General features: G+C 31.7%; 1 protein-coding gene across 1 annotated transcript in view; it reads left to right on the top strand.

Moving 5' to 3' along the window:
* The window catches only part of LOC114334525 (protein MEMO1), an 83,855-nt gene extending 58,894 nt beyond the window's left edge, over positions 1-24,961 (top strand). The window contains exons 6-7 of the mRNA XM_028284585.2: positions 6,308-6,412; positions 14,782-24,961. Coding sequence (XP_028140386.1) covers positions 6,308-6,412; positions 14,782-14,919 — 243 coding nt within the window. The 3' untranslated portion in view covers positions 14,920-24,961. The remainder of the gene's footprint in view (positions 1-6,307; positions 6,413-14,781) is intronic.
* The last annotated feature ends 1,227 nt before the right edge of the window (positions 24,962-26,188 follow it).

Genomic DNA, 26,188 nt, shown 5'->3' with positions numbered 1-26,188 from the left:
AATTAAAACCCAACTATATATAATAAAAAGTTAGGTACTTTTTTAACTAGCCATGTTTTTCATCAATACAGGGTGTTTTTAAATAAGTATGGCAAACTTTAAGGGGTAATTCTGCACGAACAATAATTTGACAGTTTGCTTTATAAATGTATGTTCGCAAATGCTTCGTTTCCAAAATAGGGGGTGAACAATTTTTCTTACAAACTGACGATTTATTTAGTGCTCTAAAACCGGTTGAGATATACAAATGAAATTTGGTGGGTTTTAAGAGGTAGTTATTACGCATTTTTGACATACAATTAAGAATTTAATATTCACCATTGGCGCGCATACGGGTAACATGACCAGTTTGTTTAGAATTACTCCTTAAAATTTGCCATACTTATTTAAAAACACTCTGTATTGATGAAAAACATGGCTAGTTGTTAAAATACCTAACTTTACTGTTATCCAACATAAGCGAATGAAAAAACAAAATGTTAAAAAAATATCAGACTGTAGTTGGGTTTTAATTTCAGTATTTTATAAATGCTAGAATATTCCACAGGATGATACTAACTTTTAGAAAAAAAACACAGTTTGATTGGTACACTCATTAGTACCGATAAGTTATCGGGTACCTATACAACGACAATTTAACTTCTAGCAACAATATTATTACAGCGATATTGTTAACGAATAAGGCTAAATAATATTAAAAAATCACTTAAATCAGACAACATGTTTAGGAAATTCGAGCCATCAAAAATGACCCATTTTTAAGGAGGTGCCTTAATTTCTTGGAGAAGTGTATAATTCTCGGTTTGGTATTCGGTACCAAAATGAGAACTGGCATTAACATATGAAGGGCCAGGGGAAAGAACGATGAATGTCTATCTGCAAGCATTTTCGGTAAAATGAGAAACAAAGTTACATATTCATTGTTTTTATCCCTTGCGTCCAATCTTGCGACGTTATTTTAAGACGATTATTATATTTATTTCCCCTTGTCCTTTCACAGGTTGATAGTACTCTTTCTAAACTAACAGATTGCACAAAAATCTCAAAATGACCAAAAATTGACATTCATATTTTTTCCCTCCGACCCTTCATATTGTGCACATCTGTCACCGAATTGAATGCTTTTTAAATCACACATTGTCAATGGCAAATACTAGAAAAAATACGTAAGTTCCTAATAAACTTTGGTTAGTTGCAACATAGACACGGATCGCTTAGATCGTAGGTTCAAACCCCACCCGGTGTCAGTTGTTTAGATATTTATTAATATGGTTGGTCTTTACTATGGCTGTAATATTAAAGCTTAAAATTGACCTACTCTGTTACGTTGTTCTAAGATATGTAATAGGCTAATGAGCAACTGCGAGACTTGCAAGACTCTTGCTGCAAGACCAAGACCAAGACCTGGAGCGCAATACCAAGACCAATACCAAGACCAGGTGTACTGTCGCAAGACCAAGACTCTCTAAGTCTCGTCTTGGTCTTGCATTTGCGCAACACTAGTACCAGTATTCTAAGAACAGCTTATATAAGTATTATACATGTACAGTTGCGGTCATCAAATAGTTTACAGGATTACGTATCTAGGAGCCGATTTTTTAAATTTTTACCCCGTGTAAACGCACCTTTTACGTCAAAGTGACGTTACCAGTGGTGTACCTAGAATAGGTTGATTAAAATTAAAAAATCAAAATAATATAAATAATATATTTTACAAAATTTAACAAAATGAAAAGTATAGAAAGAAGTCTTTTTGAATAAACTTGATTATGATATTAATAACGAAAATAAGGAAGTCTGGTTTTAAAATACCATTTTATTTTAAATCTATTTTATATTAAATATTGATAAACACATATTTGTTTGATTTTCCATATGCACATATGGCTCACGTTTAAATCTGCAGCAACTTGCCTTAGTGACCAACCTTCTTCGAGTTTGGCAACTGCTCGTGCTTTTTGCGCATCTCTCAAATGCATTCGAATCATTTTGGAGGAGTTTGGTATGGTTTTATTTTATTTTTCAACATTTCTGAAATTTTTGACAAGCATTGACTTTTTCAAATTTTTTGACTTTGACATTTATGAAATCCGTTCGACACTGCTATTTTTGCAGTATTACAATGTAAAAATTAAAGTGTAAACTATTCAGTGACCGTAACTGTACTTGCGTTAGCCAATTTTTTTTGTGACACGGTGACAGAAAAATACAGCGTGTTTTATATGTTCGTTCTTGGGTAATCGTTCATTTTTCCTACTGTACACAATAACAACATTCGTGAAGACTTTGTCAAGTTCATTGACGCTTATGAGAACATAAAAATAATTAGTAAAAATGAGAAAGAGGGGAAGAATAAGGCCTGACAGGAGAAGCATTGGGAAAAATAGTATTAAACTTGTTGAAAGAACTGCACTTGGATCCGAAAAAATGTGTAGGAATCGGTACTGACTTTAATAATACGTTTTAAAACGATAAGTTTTGAATGTCTTTATGGCACTCAATAGTGTGTGAAAAGTGCCTTAAAACTCACCATTGTAACCCAAATTTTTAAAAATTACCCCCAGACCACCCGGTCTCCCTCCAAAAAAAAGTTCATGGCCCCTCCCGAAAATCGGTCCAGGATTCGTCCTTGCTCTACTATAAACTGTTTAAGCACAGGGGCGTAACAAAGGTCCCCGCATCATGAAGCTTGCGGGGGCCCCCATCGATCAGGGGCCCCATCTTGTCGTCTGATATTATGTAAAAAACTCTTATTGTTATATTATTTTACGTTGTGTGTTTTAATTTGAGAATGTAAATTTCTAAATAGATAGGCATATTCGGCAAGTGAATCATCTCATCTCTAGAAACTTAATCCCTTCCGGTCTCCCGAACTTTCTGGTGACGGCAATACACAATAATGCTTTGTACGTGACTTATTGAAAGATTTGAGAATTGCAATTTTAGGAATTTTAGAATATTTCTAAATCTAGAATTAGTATTTCGATACAATTGTCGGCAGTAGGTTCATCTATTAATTTGTTTGGTTGTTTGCAGTTTCTGCTTTTTGTGTTGTTTTAAAGTTACAGTTGCATCAGTTTGGTACGCATTTATTTATCAATTTATTGACGACTTTTCTTGTATAGTCATTGAACAATCTCTCAACAGATAAACGATAAGATAAGGAAATTATAACACTTACACTTTAGGGGGGTCAATGTAGATTGAAAACTTGCATTGTTTCGGAAAAAATCAAACAATCTTATATTTTTTTAAAACATTTTTTGATAGTTTATATATTTTATTTTAAAGTAAAAAGTTCTACTCACAGATTTAGCCTCTAATTGTTTATTAATTGTTTAAACAATAAAACTATTTGGTAAAAATAATTTTAAAATATCGGTGAATTCATCATTTTACTTTGATCAAAAATGTTTCTATCTTCTTTTTGATTATGCTGAATCCGAATATGACATTTCGCTCAAGAGTAAAGTGCCTTGATATTTTACAATATTTCAACTGGAATTATATACTTAATTGCATATTTCAACATAGTTTTTAATTGCAAACAACTTTTTAATTGTGAAACAGTCGCCTTACCTACAACATTGTAAAGGACATCGCACACATCTTATGGAAAATATAATGTCACTCAAATTCAATAAAATTTATACGAATAGATTCGTTTTAAATTAACGGTCAAATCTTATCATTGCGCCAACTCTTAATTATGATTAATTACGGCGCAAATTGCAATTAAAGTTTATCGAAATCAAATTTTTTAGTCAGTAAAAGTGTCAGTTACAATCACTATTGCTCTGGGTGCTATTCAAAAGAGCTTAAACCCCGCTGGGCCTAAGCGGATTAGTAAAACTAATCCGGTGATTTATGGAGTACCGACAATTTGGGTATTATAAAATATTTTTTCTCTCTCTAACTTATGTACGTATCCATTTGATTTCAGATTTATTTATATCAATTTCTGCTCTTATTATTGAAAATATGGAGTTGGCGCAATGATAAGATTTGACCGTTAATTTAAAACGAATCTATTCGTATAAATTTTATTGAATTTGAGTGACATTATATTTTCCATAAGATGTGTGCGATGTCCTTATGAAGTTGTAGTTAGCAAACGTTTATAAAAGAGTGCATTATTTGTTGGATCAGTGGGTACTGATAAAATTTACTGGAGATCAAAATTGGCACATATTTGTTCTCCATTATAAGACTCAGAATGAACTCGATCTTTTTTTCGGTTCTAGCTTTATCCGTAAGACAAAGATGAGCTTCATAGTCCACATTCAACAACGTTTTCTAATTAGTGGTTACAGTGATATTATGAGAACAAACAACACTGATCTTTTATAGAATGAAGGAAACCTACCTTAAAATTTTCATTGAAAATGTTTCTATACATTACCAACCTAACTTTCTCAATGCCTGTCATCATAGCCCACAATAAAGTTTATACATAAGAGTGATGTTGAAGTATGGGACAAGATTATGTCGTTTAGTAGAAAACTTTCAATATGTAACTTAACATCTTCCAAAACTATTGAATCAGTTACTTTTTTGTTTTCCCCTGTATCACCCTATGTTTTATTTTCAGGTGTTTGCTTCTTCATAGCAATATCAACTACCCCCCATCTCCCATGTTAATTCCTATACCTAAATGTACTATTAAGGTGCAGTAGAAATAAACAAACCAAGACACGTTAAATGCTACTAAGAGCACTCCTGAATCATATTTAACAATGTATGTATATACATTGTAAATCCCAAATCATGATTTCCAAAGTTTATACATTGTAAATTATGGTTCGGGAGTGCTCCTAGTAGCATTTAACGTGTCTTGGTTTGTTTATTTCTACTGCGTCTTGATTGTAAATTTAGTATAGTGTTTTTATAAACATCTGACAACCTTAAATTCTTTCATTAGGGTCTAGGAGCTAGCAACGTTTTCGAGAAACTATTTTAAGACAGCTGATTCTTTCATATATTGTTCCCTATGCTTCCTCGAACACCGTACCGGCCATCTGGCTGCTGATACAGGTTGCGTTCATTACTGCGCAGTACACCTGTACAGGTAAATACAAAATCAGGGTGATTGATTAGTGTGATAAAGCTTAGTAGATCCGCTATAGTAATAGATAGCAATAAAAGTTAATAACAAAACTTATAGCCAACTTTGAGCTTCACATTACAAAATTAGTTAGAATGTTACAGGGTGTTCGATATCATAGTGGCAGACCAAACTTATGTTTTTTTAAATGGAACACCCTATATTTTATTTTATATTCGAAATCATGTTAACTTCTCCATCACAAAAATATAAAGGTTTGTTATGTTATTCAGGGTATTTACAAAGTTATAACCAATGTTCTACGAAAATCATAATAAGTTCAGCTCTCTGTATAAATAAAAATAAGCACAACAGCAATGGTTTATTAGTGCTAGATTTTTTTGTTGATTGTCAAAATTTATAAAAATGGTTGATATGGCTAATTTTCTTTATATCGAATACAGGATGAGTCAAAACGCAAGTACATTATTTTCTCAGTAATTTTAAATAGAACACCTTAATTAATAACTTGCTCTGAAAAATGAAAATATCTCGAAAACTAATAAATTTAGGCATAGGGAATATTATACAAAAATTAAAGTACGGTAATGATACTATATAACATAACAAACCTTTATATTTTTGTGATGTTCCATTTAAAAAAATATAAGTTTGGTTTGCCACTATGTTATCGAACACCCTGTAACATTCTAACTAATTTCGTAATGTAAAGCTGAAAGTTGGCTACAATTTTTGTTTTCAACTTTTATTGCTATCTATTACTATAGCGGATCTACTGAGCTTTATCACACTCATCAATCACCCTGTATATTGAATTTAAATTATTTTAGGACGAAACATTTTTTGTCATTACTTTTTAAACCACAAAAATGTCTGATAATTATAGTTCATATTTCTAATAATGTTTAAAAAGTAATGACAAAATAATTTTTCGTCTTACAATAATTTTAAATTCGATATGTTTACCTTTACAAATGTGCTGCGCAGTAATGAACGCAACCTGTATCAGCAGCCAGCTGGCCGGTACGGTGTTCGAGGAAGCATAGGGAATAATATATTAAAGAACCAGTTGTCTTAAAATAATTTTTTTCCGACGTTGCTGCTCTTGGTCCATAATTGCTTGGAAGAAAATATGAAAAAGATATTTTCGATATTTGCTTCATTTATGCAAAGTAGTAGTAAGAAATAAAATAAGTAATTATTTATGGTGTTTACTAATTATACCATTTCCTTTCCTTTCAGGGTATGAGTATAATTGAAAACTTAAATCCAACGGAATTTACTAATTATTTAAAAAAATACGGTAACACCATTTGCGGCCGACACCCTATAGGAATACTTTTACAGGTGTGTATGACTTTTTTCATAATATGTATTAATGTTTTAATAATATTAATTGCAGTGTGTTAATTTTAGAATTAGGCATAATCCAAGTAAAGGACAATAATACTATTGACTTACAAAATGCTACCGGGGATATATAAGTTTATATATACAGTATGATGCAAAACTATGGAATAAATTCATTATTTCATATTTCATTTCGCAATAATACATTTATTTCATACTTTTGCATCATACTTAACTAAGTACATACATAATTTTGTTTTACCCAGTAAAAATAAATATTCGAATGATACATCTTGGCAATGGCGATTAGGAGACCTTTCAAATTACCCTCGACTACGTCATGTTAACACTAATGACGTAATGTCCAATACATATACAGGGTGTCCCCGAAAATAGTGCGTTCCTTTAAGGCAGGGGTCGGCAACCTGCGGCCCGCGGGCCGCATGCGGCCCTTTGCAACTTTTTTGTGCGGCCCGCCCAAAGCACTAATACAATTTTAGGAAAAATCAACAAATTTATAAAAAATAAAAAATTAAAGACAGAAACACAACAGATGATTAAGGACAGAAGTTGCATGGACCGAAATTCACCAGAATATAAGAAACTTAATAAGGCAATATGAAAAAGAATAAGACAAGACATCAGGGACAACAACACCGAACAAATCAAAAATATTATAGAGAAAAACAAGAGTTTGAAAGTGTTAAAAACTCTAAATAAGTAGTAAAGACCGACAACAAATACACTAGATAAAAGATAAAAATGGAATCACTAAAACGACAAAAATAAGATAATAAAAAATATTGTTCAAGATTACTATTTATACAGAATTATACCTACTCATTCAGCGTAGCAAAACCAGAAAACCACGGTATGGAAATATTAAATGTAGGATCTGAAATACTACCAAAATTACTAACGAGGAAGTTATAAATGTCTTAAAACAGATGAAAAATGAATATACAAAGTGAGTTTTATGTATGGAACGCCTCAATTATCTTAGAAACGGCCTGCACGATTTTTATAAATTTTGGTGTGTAAAGGTCTTGTGATACGGCCGATATTATGGTGGTATCTACATTGTTGTCAGATCTTTCGTTTTTCTGAAAATCTAATGAACTTTTTTATTTCAAATAGGACACCCTGTATATTTTTTTAGTTTTGAAGTCCTTAAAAAAAGACTGATTATTTTTTATGTAATATTCCCTATACCTAAATGCGGCAATTTCGGAGTTACTGCTACATTTATTTAACAAAAAATGTTCTTTAAAATTCATCTCTAAAGTTATAAACAATTTAATTCTGAAAACAACGAACATTTTTGTACGTTTGAACGTTTTTGAGTTATAAACAATTTAATACTGAAAACAACGAAACATTACGATTTTCAATGCTCAAAAACTTAAATAAAAAACATTATTTTTGAAATCACGAAGAGCCTAAATTAAATTTGAAGCCTTCTTCTATCAGCTCCCCATGAGAATTTTTGGCATGTTTTATTCTAAAATATTATTTTTTAAGAAGAGCCTAAATGAATAGCTTATGAGAGAACGGGCGATCATGCTGCATTAACAATTAAAAAACAATCTTTTAAAATGAAATAAGCCCAAACTGCGTATAATAAGGTTTGAACTTGAATTTAGGTTGTAATTAAAAAAGTAATATTTTTTACTCTGGGATTTTGAGCCTTGATAATCATCATTTTTCGTTTTTTTAGTATAAAATTGTTTATAACTATTCAAAAACGATCGACTTTAGAGAAAAATTACAAGGGACCTCTTTTATTTAAAATGATCCAAAGAATTTAAAATAATGTCTGGTCGGGCTGAGAAAATTAATTTTTATAACTTGTTTTAAATTTTTTGTTAAATAAATATAGCAATAACGACGAAATTATGGCATTTAGGTATAGGGAGTATTACATAAAAAATAATCAGCATTTCTTAAGGACTTCAAAACGCAAAAAATATACAGGGTGTCCCATTTCAAAAGAGAAAGTTCATTAGATGTTCAGAAAAACGGTAGAAAACGTATCACAAGACCCTTACATACCAAAATTTATAAAAATCGTGCAAGCCGTTTCCGAGATAATTGAGGCGTTACATACATAAAACTCACTCTGTATAGATTAAGAAAAACAAAGGTCCATCGAATGAGCTATGTTACGAGTATCTCTGAAAAAACATATACGAAAATAAGGACATATAAAGATAGGACACGTGACATGACAAAACAACGAAATGTGGACGAGAAACATTATACATCGGAGACCAGACGAGCAAGCCTTAGTAGTGGAAGACCACAACAACGACCCACTTGTTCTGTTCTTACCCTTAGAGCCGTTTTACATGACCGAGATTTACTTCGAAACTGACGCTGATAACTACCATGAAAAATTATCTAATAAAAATATTAGATGTAAAACACAAGATTTACTCTGAAATTTCACATGATAATTTTCAATATAAAAATTTAGAACCTATTCTATATTCTAGAAAGTTTTCAGAGTAAACTGCGCGAGTTTCTGCGCAGAATGTTAAATAACGCGGTGGTGTTTACGATAACCTTTATAATTGCAACGGGCTTATTTGTTTATTCAGTGAAGTACCTTTTTTCAGATTAATTATTGTTGCACAAGAATTTATTTCTCTGTCCAAATATATTACTAAACAATAAACAAATAAAGGTTGTAACATAACCTTAAAATGTCATTTCACATTTTTTATTTTCTTATGTTACCTCTAACTTAGTTTTCTTTCATCAGTGGCCTTTTATTTATAAAAAAAATTATATTTAATGTCAGTCACATTACACATTACGCATGCGTTTCAAAACAATTATGTTAAGATTTAACTGTAGGTGTAAAACAAGGAACAATATAAAATTGTATATTTTTACTACATAAATTTTCGTTATTATTCTTGAAATAATTTTCGAAGTAAATCTCGGTCATGTAAGACGGCTTTTTGGAACAAACAATTTCACACTTGGTCTATAAGCCCCGAATACAATGTACCGTTACAGAATACCGACAGTGGTCTTGAGAATCTAGAATGTCTAGACTTCTTGATAATTTTTTATTTGTTCCATGCTTTAAATTCGTTGAACATTGTTTTTGTCTTAACACGTCTCGATGTTTCATCAATCGGTTAACCAAGTTGTTATGAACTTGACTCTTCACTCTTTCTTCTTCTTCTATTGCCGACTCCACTAATGAAAATTGGCTATAACCTGCGCAAATTCGTCTCTATCTTCTGCTTTTCTTAAAAGCGTCTGTGTGTTTAACCCTATCCAGTCTCGAATGTGGACTGTGAAATGTGGACCTATAGAAGAATTATGAGGGTTTCCGGGGTAGATAGAGTTACGAACAATGAAGTACTGAGAAGAATATGTAAAGAGAAGGAAGTTGAACTTACAATTAAAGAAAGAAAACTACAGTATCTCGGACATGTGATGCGGGGTGAGAAGTATGGCATCCTGCGACTCATAATGCAGGGAAATATAGATGGCAGAAGAAGCATCGGCAGAAGACGCATTTCATGGCTGAAGAACCTCAGAGAATGGTTTGGATGCAGCTCAAAACAACTATTTAGAGCTACTGCCTCAAAAATTAAAATAGCTATGATGATTGCCAACCTCCGTAGCGGAGATGGCACCTGAAGAAGAAGAAGTCTCGAATGTTTTTCAGTCAGGATATTTATCGTCTGCCAGGACCCCCTTTTTCTTCGATTTTACCCTTTCATAATCAGCTGCAACAACTCGTACTGATTATTTCTAATATTGTGCCCCAAATATGCTGTCTTTCTCCTTTTAATGGCGATCAAAAGTTCTCTGTCTCTTCCAATTCTGTGCAACACTATTTCGTTCGTAATATGATCGGTCCATGGTATTTTCAAAATTTTGCTAAAAAGCCACATCTCAAAATCTTCCAGCTTTCTCATCAAGTCAACATTAACAGTCCAAGTTTCGGAACCATAAAGAAGACTAGAGTGGATATATTTTCCCTCCGATATCGGATTGGAAAATTGAGTCTTTGGTTACTCAGAAATTTCCTCTTCTTCAAAAATGCTGCTCTTGATTGCTCTATTCTTGATATAATTTCTGATTTCGGATTTAGATCTTCAGTAATACAAACTCCTAAGTATTTAATTTTGTCCACTTGTTCAATATCTTCACTTTTTATCTGGACTCTTCATATGACTTTAGTCATACACAGCCTTATCCACTCCTTTACCTGTCTGTTGCGAATCCGTGTTATTTCCATCTGTTACCACAGTCTGTTGGTTCCAATAGAAATGTCTCACTTCAACCTTTGTACGTTTTTAATTTTGCACTTTGGGTTTCAGAACATTTATGGTTCCAAAGAACCATAAATCCAAAGAAGTTGCGTAAACCAACGGTGGCACTTAGTCCGTTAAAGTCTCATCAGTGACTGATCACATTTTTAAACGCTTTTATTTAGTTCAATAGTTTGCGTCAAATCTTTAGACGTTAATTTGACTGCCTTTTCTCCAATGCAAATAAATGAAAAGGCTATAGCGGGATAAGATGGTCAAAAATGCCCCCGCACCGATCAGCCCCGCTACTTATTTTTTCGATAAAGGATATAAAATTATGCCTTCATGCAAATTTTTAGCTTCCCAAAGGTCCTAGAACCTCTTAAATCGAGAAAAGAAGAATTTTTAGGTTTTATTTTTTTGTGAGCGCAATTTTAACTTAAAAAATCTGAAAAAATTCGAGATGATGTATATTTTGAATACAAAACAGCCTGATTTTTTTCAGATTTTTGTAATAAAAAATGAGCCCAGGAAAAATTTTCGAAATTTTCAAAAAAATTTTAGGTTATGTAAATATAATTTGGCCAACTTTTAAATAGTATTTTTTTGTGTATCTTTTGTCGTTCTTTTGAATGGCAGAGGCAGAATTTTTAATATCTGAGCGGAAAGACCGAAAAATTTGAAAAAACCGTTTTTTGCTGTCTCGAGATGCATCTCGGTACAGCCAATTTTAGGATTTAGGATCCTGACTACAACAACTTAAAACAACACTAAAAGTGTGAATTTTGTCATAAAATTTGGTACGTGGGTTTATAATAATATTTGGAACAGCTTTTCCAAATAACTTTTTTCGATATCTCTAACGCGAAGCAAATCGAATCGCATATCGAAAATTCACCCTGTTCGTGGATTCGCAGTAGACCGCGTTTAAAATTTAAATTTTAGTTAACCATTTTAAAAATTGTGAACCATTAACTTGATGACTGTGCCAAATTTCAAATCTGTATATTTTGATTGCCGAAATATAGGGGTGTCTTCATCTTAAATGCGACACACTGTATATTATCAATTTGATAATTTATTGCAACTAATATAGACGTATTTTTTATACCTAGATTCAAAAAATATACATTCCAAATACTGACTAATTCACTAATTTTATCATAAAAAGTCAAATTGATTGCATTGAAAATTGAACCAATTAATGCGTATTAATATAATATTATTATAATAATTATAATATACAGAGTGAGTTTTATGTATAGAAACCCTCAATTATCTCGGAAACATCTTGCATAATTTTTATAGGTTTTGGTGGGTAGGGGTTTTCTAATGCAGCCGATATTATAGTGATAATTACATTGTTGTCAGATCTTCCGTTTTTCTGGAAATCTAATGAATTTTCTTATTTTTTTTGCGTTTTGAAGTCCTTAGAAAATACTGATTATTTTTCATGTTATATTCTCTATACCTAAATGCCACAGTTTCGGAGTTATTGCTACATGTATTTAAAAAAAAAATTAAACAAATTATAAATATCAATTTTTCGGCCCGTGTAGTTACATTCTTTGGATCATTTGGGAAGAAAAAATGTCTTTTGCAATTTTTCTCTAAAGGTTTTCGAGATCCAAATAATTTAATTGAAAAAAATCGAATAATGACGATTTTCAAGGTTCAAAAACACAAATAAAAAATATTATTTTTGAAACTGCTGAGTAGCCAAATTCAAGCTAAGCCCTTCTTCTAGGGGTTCGCTATAAAAAATTTTGTCCCGTTTTATTCTAAAACATTGCCTTTTATTAATTGTTAGTGAAGCGCATATGAGAGGACGGGCGATCGGGGTACATTAACAACTAAAAAACAATATTTTAGAATGAAACAAGCTTAAATTACTTATTGGTAACTTATAAAATAAGTCTTGAACTTGAATTTGTGTAGACAGTTTTCAGTTTTAAATTGTTTATAACTCGAACTCGTTTAACTTTAGAGAAACATTACAACAGAACTTTTCTTGTTCCCAATAGTCCAAAGAACGTAAAATAATGTCTACCCGGGCCGAAAAAATTGATTTTTATAATTTGTTTAAATTTTTTTTAATAAATGTAGCAATAACTCCCAAATTATGATTTTTAGATATAGGGAATATAACATGAAAAATAATTAATATTTCTTAAGGAATTAAAAAAGCAAAAAGTAGAAAGGGTATTCCAATTGAAGTAAAAAAAATTAGATTTTTAGAAAAACGGAAGATCTGACAACAATGTAATTATCACTATAATATCGGCCGCATTAGAAAGCCCCCATCCACCAAAATTTATAAAAATTGTGCTAACCGTTTCCGATATATTTGAGGGTTTCCGTACATAAACCTCACTCTGTATATTATATTATTAGACATTAATTGGTTCAATACTTCAATGCAATCAATTTGAACTTTTTATGATAAAATTAGTGAATTAGTCAGTATTTTGAATGTACCTATATTTTGAATCTAGGTATAAAAAATACGACTATATCAGTTGCAATAAATTATCAAATTGATAATATACAGTGTATCGCATTTAAAATAAAGACACCCCTAATATTTCGGCTATCAAAATATATTCAGATTTGAAATTTGACACAGTCATACAGGTTGATGGTTAACAATTTTTAAAATAGTCAACTGAAATTTAAATTTTAAACGCGGTCTACTGCGAATCCACAAACAGAGTGAATTTTCGATATGCGATTCGATTTGCTTCGCGTTAGAGACATCGAAAAAAAAATATTTGGAAAAGCTGTTCTAAATATTATTATAAGCCCACATACCAAATTTTATGACAAAATTCACACTTTTAGTGTTGTTTTAAGTTGTTGTAGTCAGGATCCTAAATCCTAAAATTGGCTGTCCCGAGATGCATCTCGAGACAGCAAAAAACGGTTTTTTCAATTTTTTCGTTCTTTCCGCTCAGATATTAAAAATTCTGCCTCTGCCATTCAAAAGATACACAAAAAAATACTATTTAAAAGTTGGCCAAATTATATTTACATAACCTAAAAATTTTTTGAAAATTTCGAAAATTTTTCCTGGGCTCATTTTTTATGACAAAAATCTGAAAAAAATCAGGCTGTTTTGTATTCAAAATATACATCATCTCGAATTTTTTCAGATTTTTTAAGTTAAAATTGCTCTCACAAAAAAATAAAACCTAAAAATTTTTCTTTTCTCGATTTAAGAGGATCTAGGACCTTTGGGAAGCTAAAAATTTGCATGAGGGCATAATTTTATATCCTTTATCGAAAAAATAAGTAGCGGGGCTGATCGGTGCGGGGGCATTTTTGACCATCTTATCCCGCTATAGCCTTTGCAGACATATGCATTCGCGGGAACAATACACGAATAGTCAATAAAAACATTTTTTATGTTAATTAATTGTTTAAATAAAAAAAAAACGATTTTAATGGAAAATACTTAAATTCTCGTGGTTTTTTACAATGTAAAAACTTGAAACTTTTACGGAATATAGCTAATGATATGAACTATACATAATTTCACTTTATACGTTAACTGTTTACGTTATGCTTCATAAATAAACAATAAAGTTTCAAATTTTTTGCCGATTCCGACTACTTTTCATGTTAGTACATCATAATATGTTTTATACATATTTTAATAAACATGACGATATATATTAATGTTTGAAAAGTGTAAGACTAAAAAATAAAAAATAAAAAAATATGAAAAAAATTTTTAAGAAACGCTTTTCTTTAGTTACGAGTGACTAAAATTAAAATTATTATAAAAAATCCACTAAAAAGCAAAAATAAAAAAAATTGAAAAAATCTAACACATTCGTTAAAGAAAAGCGTGGGGCGAAAACCATTTATTCGATGAAGACGCGCCACGCTTTTCTTAGACGAATGTGTTAGATTTTTTCATTTTTTTTAATTTTTGCTTTTTAGTGGATTTTTTATAATAATTTTAATTTTAGTCACTCGTAACTAAGGAAAAGCGTTTCTTAAAAAAAATTTTTTTTCATATTTTTTTGTTATCAATCTAGTCTTGAAAAAAGTTAAGAACTAAGTTGTTTTTGTTTTTCTTTGTAGGCAATACAAGAATTACTCAGGAACGATAGTAGTCAACGTGCTAGTTTGAAATTTTTGAAATATGCGCAGTCAAGCCAATGTCGCAATATGAACGATTCTTCCGTAAGTTACGCATCGGCAGCCCTAGTGATAGATTAGTACAAGTGTGGCCTTATACGAACTGTTTTAAAATTTTCATCATGAAATTAATTATTAATTTTTAGTTAATTGATTTAAACAATTATTACATATTTTATAGTTATGTTGTTGCCATTAGCAATACTACTTTAGTGAAATTTATTAATTTATAGAAGATAATCACAGCAGCTTTTTCTACTAATGTTATGCATGGATATTATAAAAATGACAGTGCTCTTTCGTTAGAAGATGTCAAGTCGGAAAGGTACTTTAGGTCTTATCTGAGTACTATGTGGTCCTAAATTATCATCCATTCGACATCCCTAATTTAATTTATGATATTACTATGTTCTGGGTCAAAGTATTACTTTGCTTAGGTTTTGTAATTCTCACATACGTCTCCATACCTACTTAAGCCATACCTCCATACCATACCAAGGTACTTTACTTCACTTACTCAATTTAATTTAGTTTAATTTCATAATTATGGACTTCTGGGACCATTCTCTAACTGAAGTCTCTTAACTGTGCCCTTAAATTGGCTGCATTATTTCCTTTGTGGAGCGAAGGTTCCTATAGTAGGGTTAAATTGAAGCCTTGTTAAGTCTTTTGCACATCACGGTCGATCCATTCTTGGCAGGCTGCAGAATTCATCGTTGGCAGGCCTGCAATATTTCCTGCGGAGCAAAGGTTCCTATAGTAGGGCCAAATTGAAGCATTGTCAAATCTTTTGCACATCACAGCCGATCCGTTCTTGGCAGGTTGCAGGACATTTATGTTACCAACTGTTTCTGTGAAGACCATTTGTCCTCTAAGATCTCTACTCCCTACCGTGACGATGGTAGCCTGTCAAATAGCTTCCTCTGTCTTTTTGATAGGATTGTCTTCGATACGGATCTTATCTGAAAAGACTTTAGGTCTTCTTGCATTTTGATCTAAAGGCTGTATGACACTATACATTTTCTTGTATCATTTCTAATATCGTTTCTGATATGTCAAAAAAATGCATAGTGTCATACACAGATACAAGAAACGATACAAGAATTTGAGTCAGACACAGATTCTTGTACAAGAATTGCGCCAATTTCTGCGCAAAGAGCAAAAACGTAAAACCTGCTGGTAAAACATCTAAAATGTCATAATTACTTACTCATAATGGCGGCTGAAATGAAAATGGGATCATGTATTGATGAATTTATTTGTGTTTTTGTAGGTATTATTTATAAATCTTATATTGATACTTAATATACCGTTTGGTATGGACTACTGTTCTACTAATAACCAAATAACCATATATTTAGCTCCTAGTAAAGTTCAAACTATAAATTTAGGTTTCATGGTGCATAATTTTTTACAAAATACAATAGCTACTAATTTGAATCAAATTGAAGATAATTGTAATGCAAATATTTTAGCACAAATATCAAAACAAAATAAAAACACAAATAATCAACCTCAAACAGTCAATGTAAAATTCTGGTTAACATTAAAAATGTTAATTAAAAGTTTATAAATTTTATAAAGTCCTTAAAATCAACTGTAGATGTAGATGCAGTACTACCATAACGTGACACGGGGTGACAAACAAAATATCGACCAATCACGTGCCGAATTTCATACAATTTTCGATACAATAACTTGCATAGTGTCATACAGGGCACAAATGTACGTACAAGAAATGATACAAGAAAATGTATACAAGAAACGATATCAGAAACGATATTAGAAATGATACAAGAAAATGCATAGTGTCATACAGCCTTAAGCTAGGACTCAATGCCATCGAATCGAGCCTTTTGTTTTTATCTCCAATACTGGTATTGTCTTTGAGCTTTGCACTCCGGGTGCCTCTATTCCATTGGTTTCCTTGATTCGAATCCCAGAAGCATTGGCTGTTGCGCATTGTACTCCTGAGGTTCTGGCCTCGACTATCAAAGTGTGGGTGCATATATAGCTTTTTAATTTTCTCGAAGGGCATCTATAGAGAAACCAGGCCTGCCCTTTTACAAAGGAGTCTTACCACAAACAGTTCATAAGCTTAATCGGATCACTAACCCTTAATCTGTTTAGATATGCCGCATTCCTAGCATAGGTACATTTTCGTTGACAATAAAGTCTGTAGACTTGCGCCTTCCGGGATTTTATACCAGAAACCACGTTCATAAGTATTTATGCTATCCACGCATGTGATTGTGCCAGTCCTATTTGTGGGTTTTCTTGACCTTCTTTGCCGGTATTCCGTTGTGACGTAATGGAGCTTTTCAGTACCTTAAGCATTGTGTGATCTATTTGGTTACTGGTAAAACTTTTACCCCCGTGAGTCATTTATAACTCCCTGGGTTTCTTCCTAATGCCATTAATTGGCTTGCTGTTATCCGACCTTGAACGTTTCTTACTGGGTTTCTGCGTGATTATCTCTAACTTTTGCTTTTTCTTGTTTATCTTCCGGTAATTTAGAACTCTGTTGAAATTTGACTTATTCACAATTCACATAGAGTTTGACTTGCTTGAAGTTTTGACCTTTTTCAACGAGAAATCTTACCCTTTTTACAAGAGGCACCTTAGCATGTATGATCTGTCGTTAAGTCTACCTTCTCAACATTGGAGATTGTTTCCCCAGCCTGTCAGCCTCGGTATAAATGCCCTTGGGGTCTTCTGTAGCTAGCTCAATCGTAATGTTAATATTACTTTTTGTAAGAACATCAGTTTATGTCCACGATCTGTAAGGGAAATCAATGATCTATCTTAACAGAGCCCCAAGTCAAGCTATAATACAACCTGATACCCGTTCTCGATCTGAAGAGATCAACAAGTGAGAAGTTATTGACCACTTCTACCGACGTGAAGGTCTTACAAGCCTCTCAGGAGTGAGTCACTGCAAGAAAATTCACATACAAATATTCAAAAAAAATAATAAAAGTAAGAGGAGAAAAGATATAAAATATGACGGGACAATAGAATTAATTAAATCCATGAGCAGAGACAAAGATGGTGTACCACCACATAAAAGATCAACTGGTACACCGGTGATATGATGGTTGGATGAATAAAGACGAAAGTCGATAATATAAAATACATGGGAAAGAAGGTAGAAGAGCAAAGAATAAAGAAAAATAGAAAGCACGTAAGCATACCAGAGACTTTAGGAGAAAACGCAGATTGAGTTGGTCCTTTATATAAAAAGAAATTTTTATTGAAACTTCAAACGAACTGTAGGTTGGAGGCGTAGAGCTAGATTAAGTAATTAATGTTGATCTCCCGTTCATAGATATGTCATATTAGCTTTTTTTCACAATTTTATAGCTCCGGAAATCTCAATTGATTTTTAACTCTTTTTAAGGGTCGTTTTCACGCTACGTCTTATTGTACGTTTTGTGTGTCATGCAAAACGTACGTTTTGTCAAGTGTATAGGTACATATTAACGTTTTTCAAACAATGTATTCAATCTTCGTGACAAAACAATCGCGCGACTACAAATCGCAAGTGGAGTCCGGCGCTTATGCTTTTCCCATCATATCTTCGATCTGACCTTGGATTTCATTTCGATTCATTTCATTTGTTATTATACACTTCACAAAACGTACGTTTTGTCGTACGTTTTGCATGGCACACAAAACGTACCATAAGACGTAGCGTGAAAATGACGCTTTACACACATATCATATCTGTGAGATCAGTAGAATTTGTCAGAATAATCATATTTCAAAGGATTCCTCTATACTAATATTTATTTCATATTATTGATTTATTTAATTCTTTATTTTACAGGCATATTATGCACCTCATTTAATTTTAACTATTATTTATTGATTAATTTTAAACCACTACTGTAGATACCAATGGGTCGATTATTTCGTCCATTTACCATCAACGATAGTAGCAGAGGCTGCTGTGATACAATAAGAACCATGAACACTCACTTTATTTTAATTTTTTAAGCTTTTATACATAGATGTATATATTTATAGATGAAACTATGCCTGAAGAATATTGATCATAGGTTTTATTTTATTATAGCTATTTTCCACGAAGAATGGATATTAATTTTTTTGTTGATACATATTATTTTTTATTGATCTTTCATAATTTACTTACAAGTTGTGTTATTTTCTATTATGTTTTCAATTTATAATTTTTAAAAACCGATCTCAGTCAAAATGTCAAATATATTTTTTAATTGTGATTTATTCCAAAAAAATCTCATTTGATAAAACTGAGATGCCTAACAACAGATTTTAGGCATTTTCTGTTTGTGATTATTTTGATTTTTTTATTATTTTTAATTTGGTCTTAACAAGCTTTCAAAGTATAATGGATATCCTCAAACAAGCCTTGCAAAAGATAATTAGAAATTGTTGTATTCATTGTACCATTTTCATCTTAACCAATCTAAATTGCTCTGCATTACAATTTTTTTCAACGTATGGTGATTTGTTAATTAATGGTGTTCATATAGCCTTACTTGGCTTGTTTGCCCATATAGTTTTATTTATTGGGATTTTCTAGAATTACTTGCTATTTTTTACTGGGTATTTTGCTTCTATGGAGTAAATAAAATCTTATCATCAAATATAGTCACAAAAAGAACGAAAATATTGATATACAGAACTCTTATCAAGCCTGTCCTCACTACTCGTCAGAAACGTGGACGATGACAAAAAGCGATGAAGAACATTTAGGCTGTTTTGAACATAAAATCCTCAGACATATTTATAAAGCCGTACAGGAAAACGCATTATGGCGTAGGCGCTATAATTTTGAGCTTTACCGCCTTTATGGTGAATCTGGTATTAGTCTTCTTATTTAGGTACCATGTCCGTATTCATACGTTGGCCGTCATCATGTTTACAAGTTCCTGAAAACTTTCTATATCGGCTGCTGTGGTTCCATACCATTGTCTAATATTACGCAACCATGGGCCTGATTCTAATTCATTTCGAGGTCACAATTTCATTTCGACCCCGCCATGACAGTCGCAATTTATAGCGATTCTTATTCATTTCGATATTAGTTCCAACTGGGGATATTAACGTTATCATTTTGACACTGCTCAGAATTTGGGTTGGTCCTCCTGTTTATTGGATTTATTGGCTATGCAACCACCGCAACTTTTGTTGATAGTCTGGGCAAATTATCGAAAAAATGTCATTTTTGGGAAAAGTTATTTACCAGCTATTTTATTGTTAAAATCGAATCTTAAGATTGTATATATTAGTAATATGGGGTATGAAAAGTCCGCAGAAAGTGTCTTATTTTATTTATAAACAAATTAGCACTCCTAAATCTTATATTTTTCAATTAGTGCTCTGTAACTCCTAAGATTTTTGCTTTAAACCAAAAATACTCTGATAAAAATTCACCGTAATTTAGTTCTGCACAAAGTTATTTTTTTCCGATTTCCTGTAACAAAAATTTTACTCGGAAAATCCAAGTTTTCCCAAAAAAATCTGCAATTTTTAATTAAAATTTTAGGGAAGTAATTATTTATCAATAATTAAATAAATTGGTGACATGAAAGATTTTTATAGTAGATTATATATCAGGAGGCCGGTGACAATCTAACCAATAGTTTAGCAATAATTAAAATGTTAATTAAAAAATTTCGGTCGAAATAATAACCAGAAAAATTGTGATCCACCAGAATAACTATGATTTTCGTATAAAAAAGCACTATACCTATTCAACGTACTTTACAGAATTGAAATTGGACTATTTGAGCGGTCTCAGGAATGTTATAAAGAAACAGTTTCTTGGCTTATAAACAAATAGAACCCCTCAGAAAATATTAGATTAAATTAAATTAAGTTAACTCTGTTGAAAAGGACACGGCTTCTGTGCCCTTTTCGACGAAAAAAAATTGAATTGCGAGGAGTGGTTCCAGGTATAACCGGTCAAATTTGACCGGCATTTGCGACAGAGTTATAAACAACAGGATTTCAATCTTTGAACCATTACCTTTTTATTCCGGTCCTCTTTGTACATACAAATTTTCAGATCTTCAAGACACTCATCACAAAAAATATTTATGTCACCAAGTTATTTAATTATTGATAAATAATTACTTCTCTAAAATTTTAGTTGAAAATTAAAGATTTTGTTTGGAAAACCCGAATTTTCTGAGGAAAATTGCCGCCGTAGGAAATCGGAAAAAAATATCTATGTGCAGAATTAAATTACAGTGAATTTTTATGTTAGTGTTTTTGGTTTAACGTTAAAATTTTCTGAGTTACAGAGCAATAATTGAAAAAAATATTTCGGAGCGCTAATTGTTTATAAACCAAATAGCACAATTTGTGCGGACTTTGCATAACTATATTACTAATATATGAAATCTTAAGTTTTGGTTTCAGCATATCCAGCAATAAAATATATAGTACATAATTTTTCTTGTTTTATCCTAATTTTCCCAGATTATTACCTTACATTTTTCATTTAGTTGATAATTCACATTGTGGACATTCTTAATTATTATATTTCTAATTTAATACTATTCTACCTAATTCCTCTAAAACCAGCAAATTTCCATAAAACCCAGCCATATTAATACCTTTTGCTTTAGTTTTCCTTGCAAGAAGCAAACAAAACACATCTCCTAAACTAAACCTAACCTTGCTTTCGGCCATTCATTCATGTCTGTGTCACAATAATTTCGACTCGAAATTATAATTGCGACCACTTTTGAGGAGTCGAAATTAATTGCGACCTATCGAAATTTAGTGACTTCCTTTAGTTAGTTCAACTGAACTCCACAAGGATCACATAGTCGCATTTCAACGTTGATTCAAATTGATTGCGACCTGTTTTGAGTCGAAATTTGAATTAGAATCAGGGCCCATGAACGTTTCTTTCGACTGATCCATCTCTTTCCCTTCACTTTTCCTTGTATTATAAGGCGAAGTAGATGGTATTTTCTCCTCTTCATGATGTTTATGAGCAGACGTTCTGAATTCATCATTTGAATAACATCTTCATTGGAAGTGTGCGAAACCCACAATATCTTTAGAATTCGTCGATAGCACCACAATTCGAATGCTTCTAATTTCTTTATTATTGTGGTTTTTAACGTCCATGTCTCATAACCATACAATAAGATAGACCACACATAATATTTCAGGACCTTCTTGTGAATATTCATCGACAATTTATGAAAAAGATTATCAAAGCATGTATCAAAATTTAACGAGCATTGCACTGTCAAAGATAACATAAAAAGTCATTGCAGTGTATATCAAAAATTTCAGGTCTTCTTTGATCTTCTACTGCTTACAGGAACCCGCAGATTACCAATTCTTCGTATTGAGTGATTAACGTCTCGACGTTGAACATGAAGAAACCATCTTAACATAAATATGATCTCTCATTTTGGCATTAATTGGTGCCACACCTAGACTTCCCCTAATATACTCATTTTTAATTTTATCCTCTTTTGTCTCTCCACTCATTCGGTAGGTTGTCTGTCTCTCATTCTGTGTACAAGTTCGTACCAAATAAGCTTTTTTGCTGTATTTCTTCTATGATGGTACGATGGAAAAACAGCGAATCCAGTCAACATAAATGGTAAAGAAGCTGAAAAGTTTAAAGTCAGTCAAGGGATACGACAAGGAAAGCTACTGTCATCAATGATGTTCATGTTCAATATTATTCTTATGAATAGTTTATAAGAAACAGAAATTTATAAAACAGGACTCATACCATCGAAAACATTAATACCTGTCATTTACTACAAAACAGTAATTAAAAGCATTAATACAAGCCTATATCGCTGGTACCTATGATTAATGTGATACCTAATACATTTCCAGTGAAAATAATAACTCTTTGATAAGTATTGGCGATTACAATTTTTTTATATGCGTGTCCGCGAAGATTATAACTCCCAAAAAAATTTTTAATGAAAAGATTTAGTTCATATAAGATGCCGACGAAAACAATTATTTCTGAGAACGTTTTACTAATTATAATTTTCGTGGACCCACAAACAGAAATGATGTTTTTTGCCGATACTCCTCAAAAAATAAATTTTTTCGCTAACACTTTATTGGGGATTATAATTTTCACAATCATATAATCGTAAATAATATTTTTCGCGGCGTTCATTGAAAGTTCTACTCTTAACGGCATTTTTCGGAGTTATACTTTTCGTAGGCGGCGGCGATATAACCTAACTTATAATACTTAACCATAGTAATAGAATATAAAAACAGACAAATTTGAAGAGGTGGAAAGATTTTAATATCTCGAAACGACATTTTCTAAGAGACAGTGATACGGCTTTCTTCCCGGTCCTCTTTTACCATTTACCTTCCCTTGGAGAATCAGTTGGAGAAGGCCTAGAGTTTTATATTGAACGAAACAAAGAAAATGAATAAATCAGAACAAAACACGGGTTAAGTGTGTAAAAGAAAAGGATAATTCACCAAGCCATGTGCCAACTAGGCCTAAAGAGCTGATTCTAAAATTGAGAACTTATGAAGAAAATAGGAGAAAACAAGTGATGGGCAATATGCAATGCATATGTATATACACTCACTTTTTGTCTTTTCTTTTGAAGTGCGTTCAGTAAGTTTGAAGTAATTACATTATTTCTATTTATAGCTTTCATTTTCATCACTAACGAATATATCGTCGGCTTACTGCCAAAACCAACTAACTCCACTTTTTAAAGTTTTGAGGAATCAACGTTTTAAACTTTAATTTGAAATGAAAAATCGTTTGAATTTAAAAATGATTGAATGACTGAAAAATGTTAAAGTAAATAACATTATAAACGAAACATTTTGTTAAAAAATTATTAAAATGAAGTAAAAGTTAAAAAAAAGTACAAAAAACATTTTTTTTCGGGACTTGTCGGGTTTTGGCTGTACAAAGTTAGTCAACTTCTAGGTAACTTTGAACATCACTGTCCTCCATATCAGGCACTTATCTTGTTTTGGCAGAACTAGAATATTGTAAATGATAAAATACTATTTTATTTATACAGAGATGTGCAGACAACTGCACATATCTGTTTTTGGCTGAATAAAAGTGTCATCGTTGGAATTAGTTGTTTTGAGACCCTTCTGTTTCCCACATTTAAAATCTGGTTTGAAGTGTCTGGTTTCATCAGTACATTCTTTGATAATTATTAAGTACAAAGGCGTACTTTCAGAATCGACAAAAAGTGGAGTTAGTTGGTTTTGGCAGTAAGCCGACGATATAAGCACACAAGTGCCACACTATATCTTTATATTTGATGGAATACTATTGTTTACTTTATACAAAATATTGTGTACATATTCTTCAGTAATAGTATACCTTTATATTGAATTTAAGAATGATGCAGTTTTTGTTAAGTTTTACTATGTTAATCCAATTTTTACCCCTCCATGGCTAAAATTAATAAAAATGCAGAATGTCGAATATTTTTCATAACTTAACGTAGGGTTGTAAGTTTTTTAACGTATAGGGGTAAGAGTTGTTTATTTAGGTGTCGGCGTGTAGAGAGGCCAATAATGTAGAAAACTTTTTTTTCACGATTATTGTTATTTTTCGTAAGTTTAGTCCGCTTAAGAAAATTTATAGAAAATACCTTAAAACTATTACGGTTTTTTTAGAGTTGTATATTGTTACTATGCCAGAACAAAGTGTCGATGGAAGTCACAAAACATTTGTTATTGCATAATTAATTTTTTTTTATTTTCAAATATGTTACAGTTCTAGTGTACACAGTGGTGGATCTAGACATTTGCCTTGGAGGAAGGGGTTTCCAATGACACACCAACCAATAGACATAAAAGAGCTAAGCACATAAATAACTTATATACATTAAGAAGCCTTAATGTTCCTAATTAGCGGATTTATAGGGCTGCATTTGTTTGTAAGTTTCATGTCAGCTATTGTATTTTTGTTTCAACAATTTTTTTCTTTAATTTTGGACATTGTTGGGGGGTGTATGATTTACACCCCCCTTAGATCCGCCACTGAGTATACAATCGTAAAATAAATATTTATTCCCATTTTTTACTTTTATAAACTGATATTTAAATATTTTTAACAATCAGATTACATTAAATATTATGTTGATATGGGTCCTCTTTTGTGATTAACACGCCCAGAAAAGGAAGTTTCCATGGTCATTTCATTTTCCATGGTCAAAAGAGGACACAGAATAGCCATGCAACCCAAGTTTACAGAAAACAACCCACACAAATATTTAAATGAACACCCAAACCACAACGTAAATATCAAAAAAAGGTATTATAAAATCATTATACAGGGTGAAAATAGTGCGTTCCTTTAAGGTATGGATATAATACACAATGTAGAACAAAAAAGTCCTATAACATTTTTTTCTAAAGTTAACGGTTTCCAAAAAAATTACATTGTTGTCCATATAAGCGAACTTTTATTTTCATAAAATTAACTAATCTGACATCACTGTACAAGAACTGTTTGTGACTAGGTGATTGACATCAACAATGTAGATCCAATTTTTACCGCTCCATGGCTAAAATTAATAAAAATGCAGAATGTCGAATATTTTTCATAACTTAACGTAGGGTTGTAAGTTTTTTAACGTATAGGGGGGTAAGAGTTGTTAATTTAAGTGTCGGCGTGTAGAGAGGCCAATAATGTAGAAAACTTTTTTTCCACGATTATTGTTAATTTTCGTAAGTTAAGTCCGCTTAAGAAAATTTATAAAAAAATACCTTAAAATTATTCGGGTTTTTTTTTTAGAGTTGTATATTGTTACTATGCCAGAACAAAGTGTCGATGGAAGTCACAAAACATTTGTTATTGCATAATTAATTTATTTTATTTTCAAATATGTTACAGTTCTAGTGTAGAAAATCATTATACAGGGTGAAAATAGTGCGTTCCTTTAAGGTATGGGTATAATACACAATGTAGAATAAAAAAGTCATAACATTTTTTTCTAAAGTTAACGGTTTCCAAAAAAAATTACATTGTTGTCCATATAAGCGAACTTTTATTTTCATAAAATTAACTAATCTGACATCACTGTACAAGAACTGTTTGTGACTAGGTGATTGACATCAACACTGTAGGTCAGACAGTAGACACCTGCAAAATAGTTATACCAACCTATGTGTGAAAATCAAACAAAACAAGAATTTGTTTGTTTGTTGAGGAGGAAGACAGGGTTTAATGTAAATAGTAAAGGCCCATGGGCAACTATTTTTTAATTGCGACTATGTCTATTTGTAAATTTTGTATACATAGTTGTCAGATTTCAATTTGCATACCAAAATGCATTTTCGTTTTTTGGCCAAACGGTTGAGTTTAGAA

The sequence above is a fragment of the Diabrotica virgifera genome, chromosome 10, assembly GCF_917563875.1.
Source record: "Diabrotica virgifera virgifera chromosome 10, PGI_DIABVI_V3a".
NCBI classification, from domain to species: Eukaryota; Metazoa; Arthropoda; class Insecta; order Coleoptera; family Chrysomelidae; genus Diabrotica; species Diabrotica virgifera.
The sequence above is the reverse complement of the archived record's forward strand: the minus strand, read 5'-3'. Positions and strand labels throughout refer to the sequence as shown.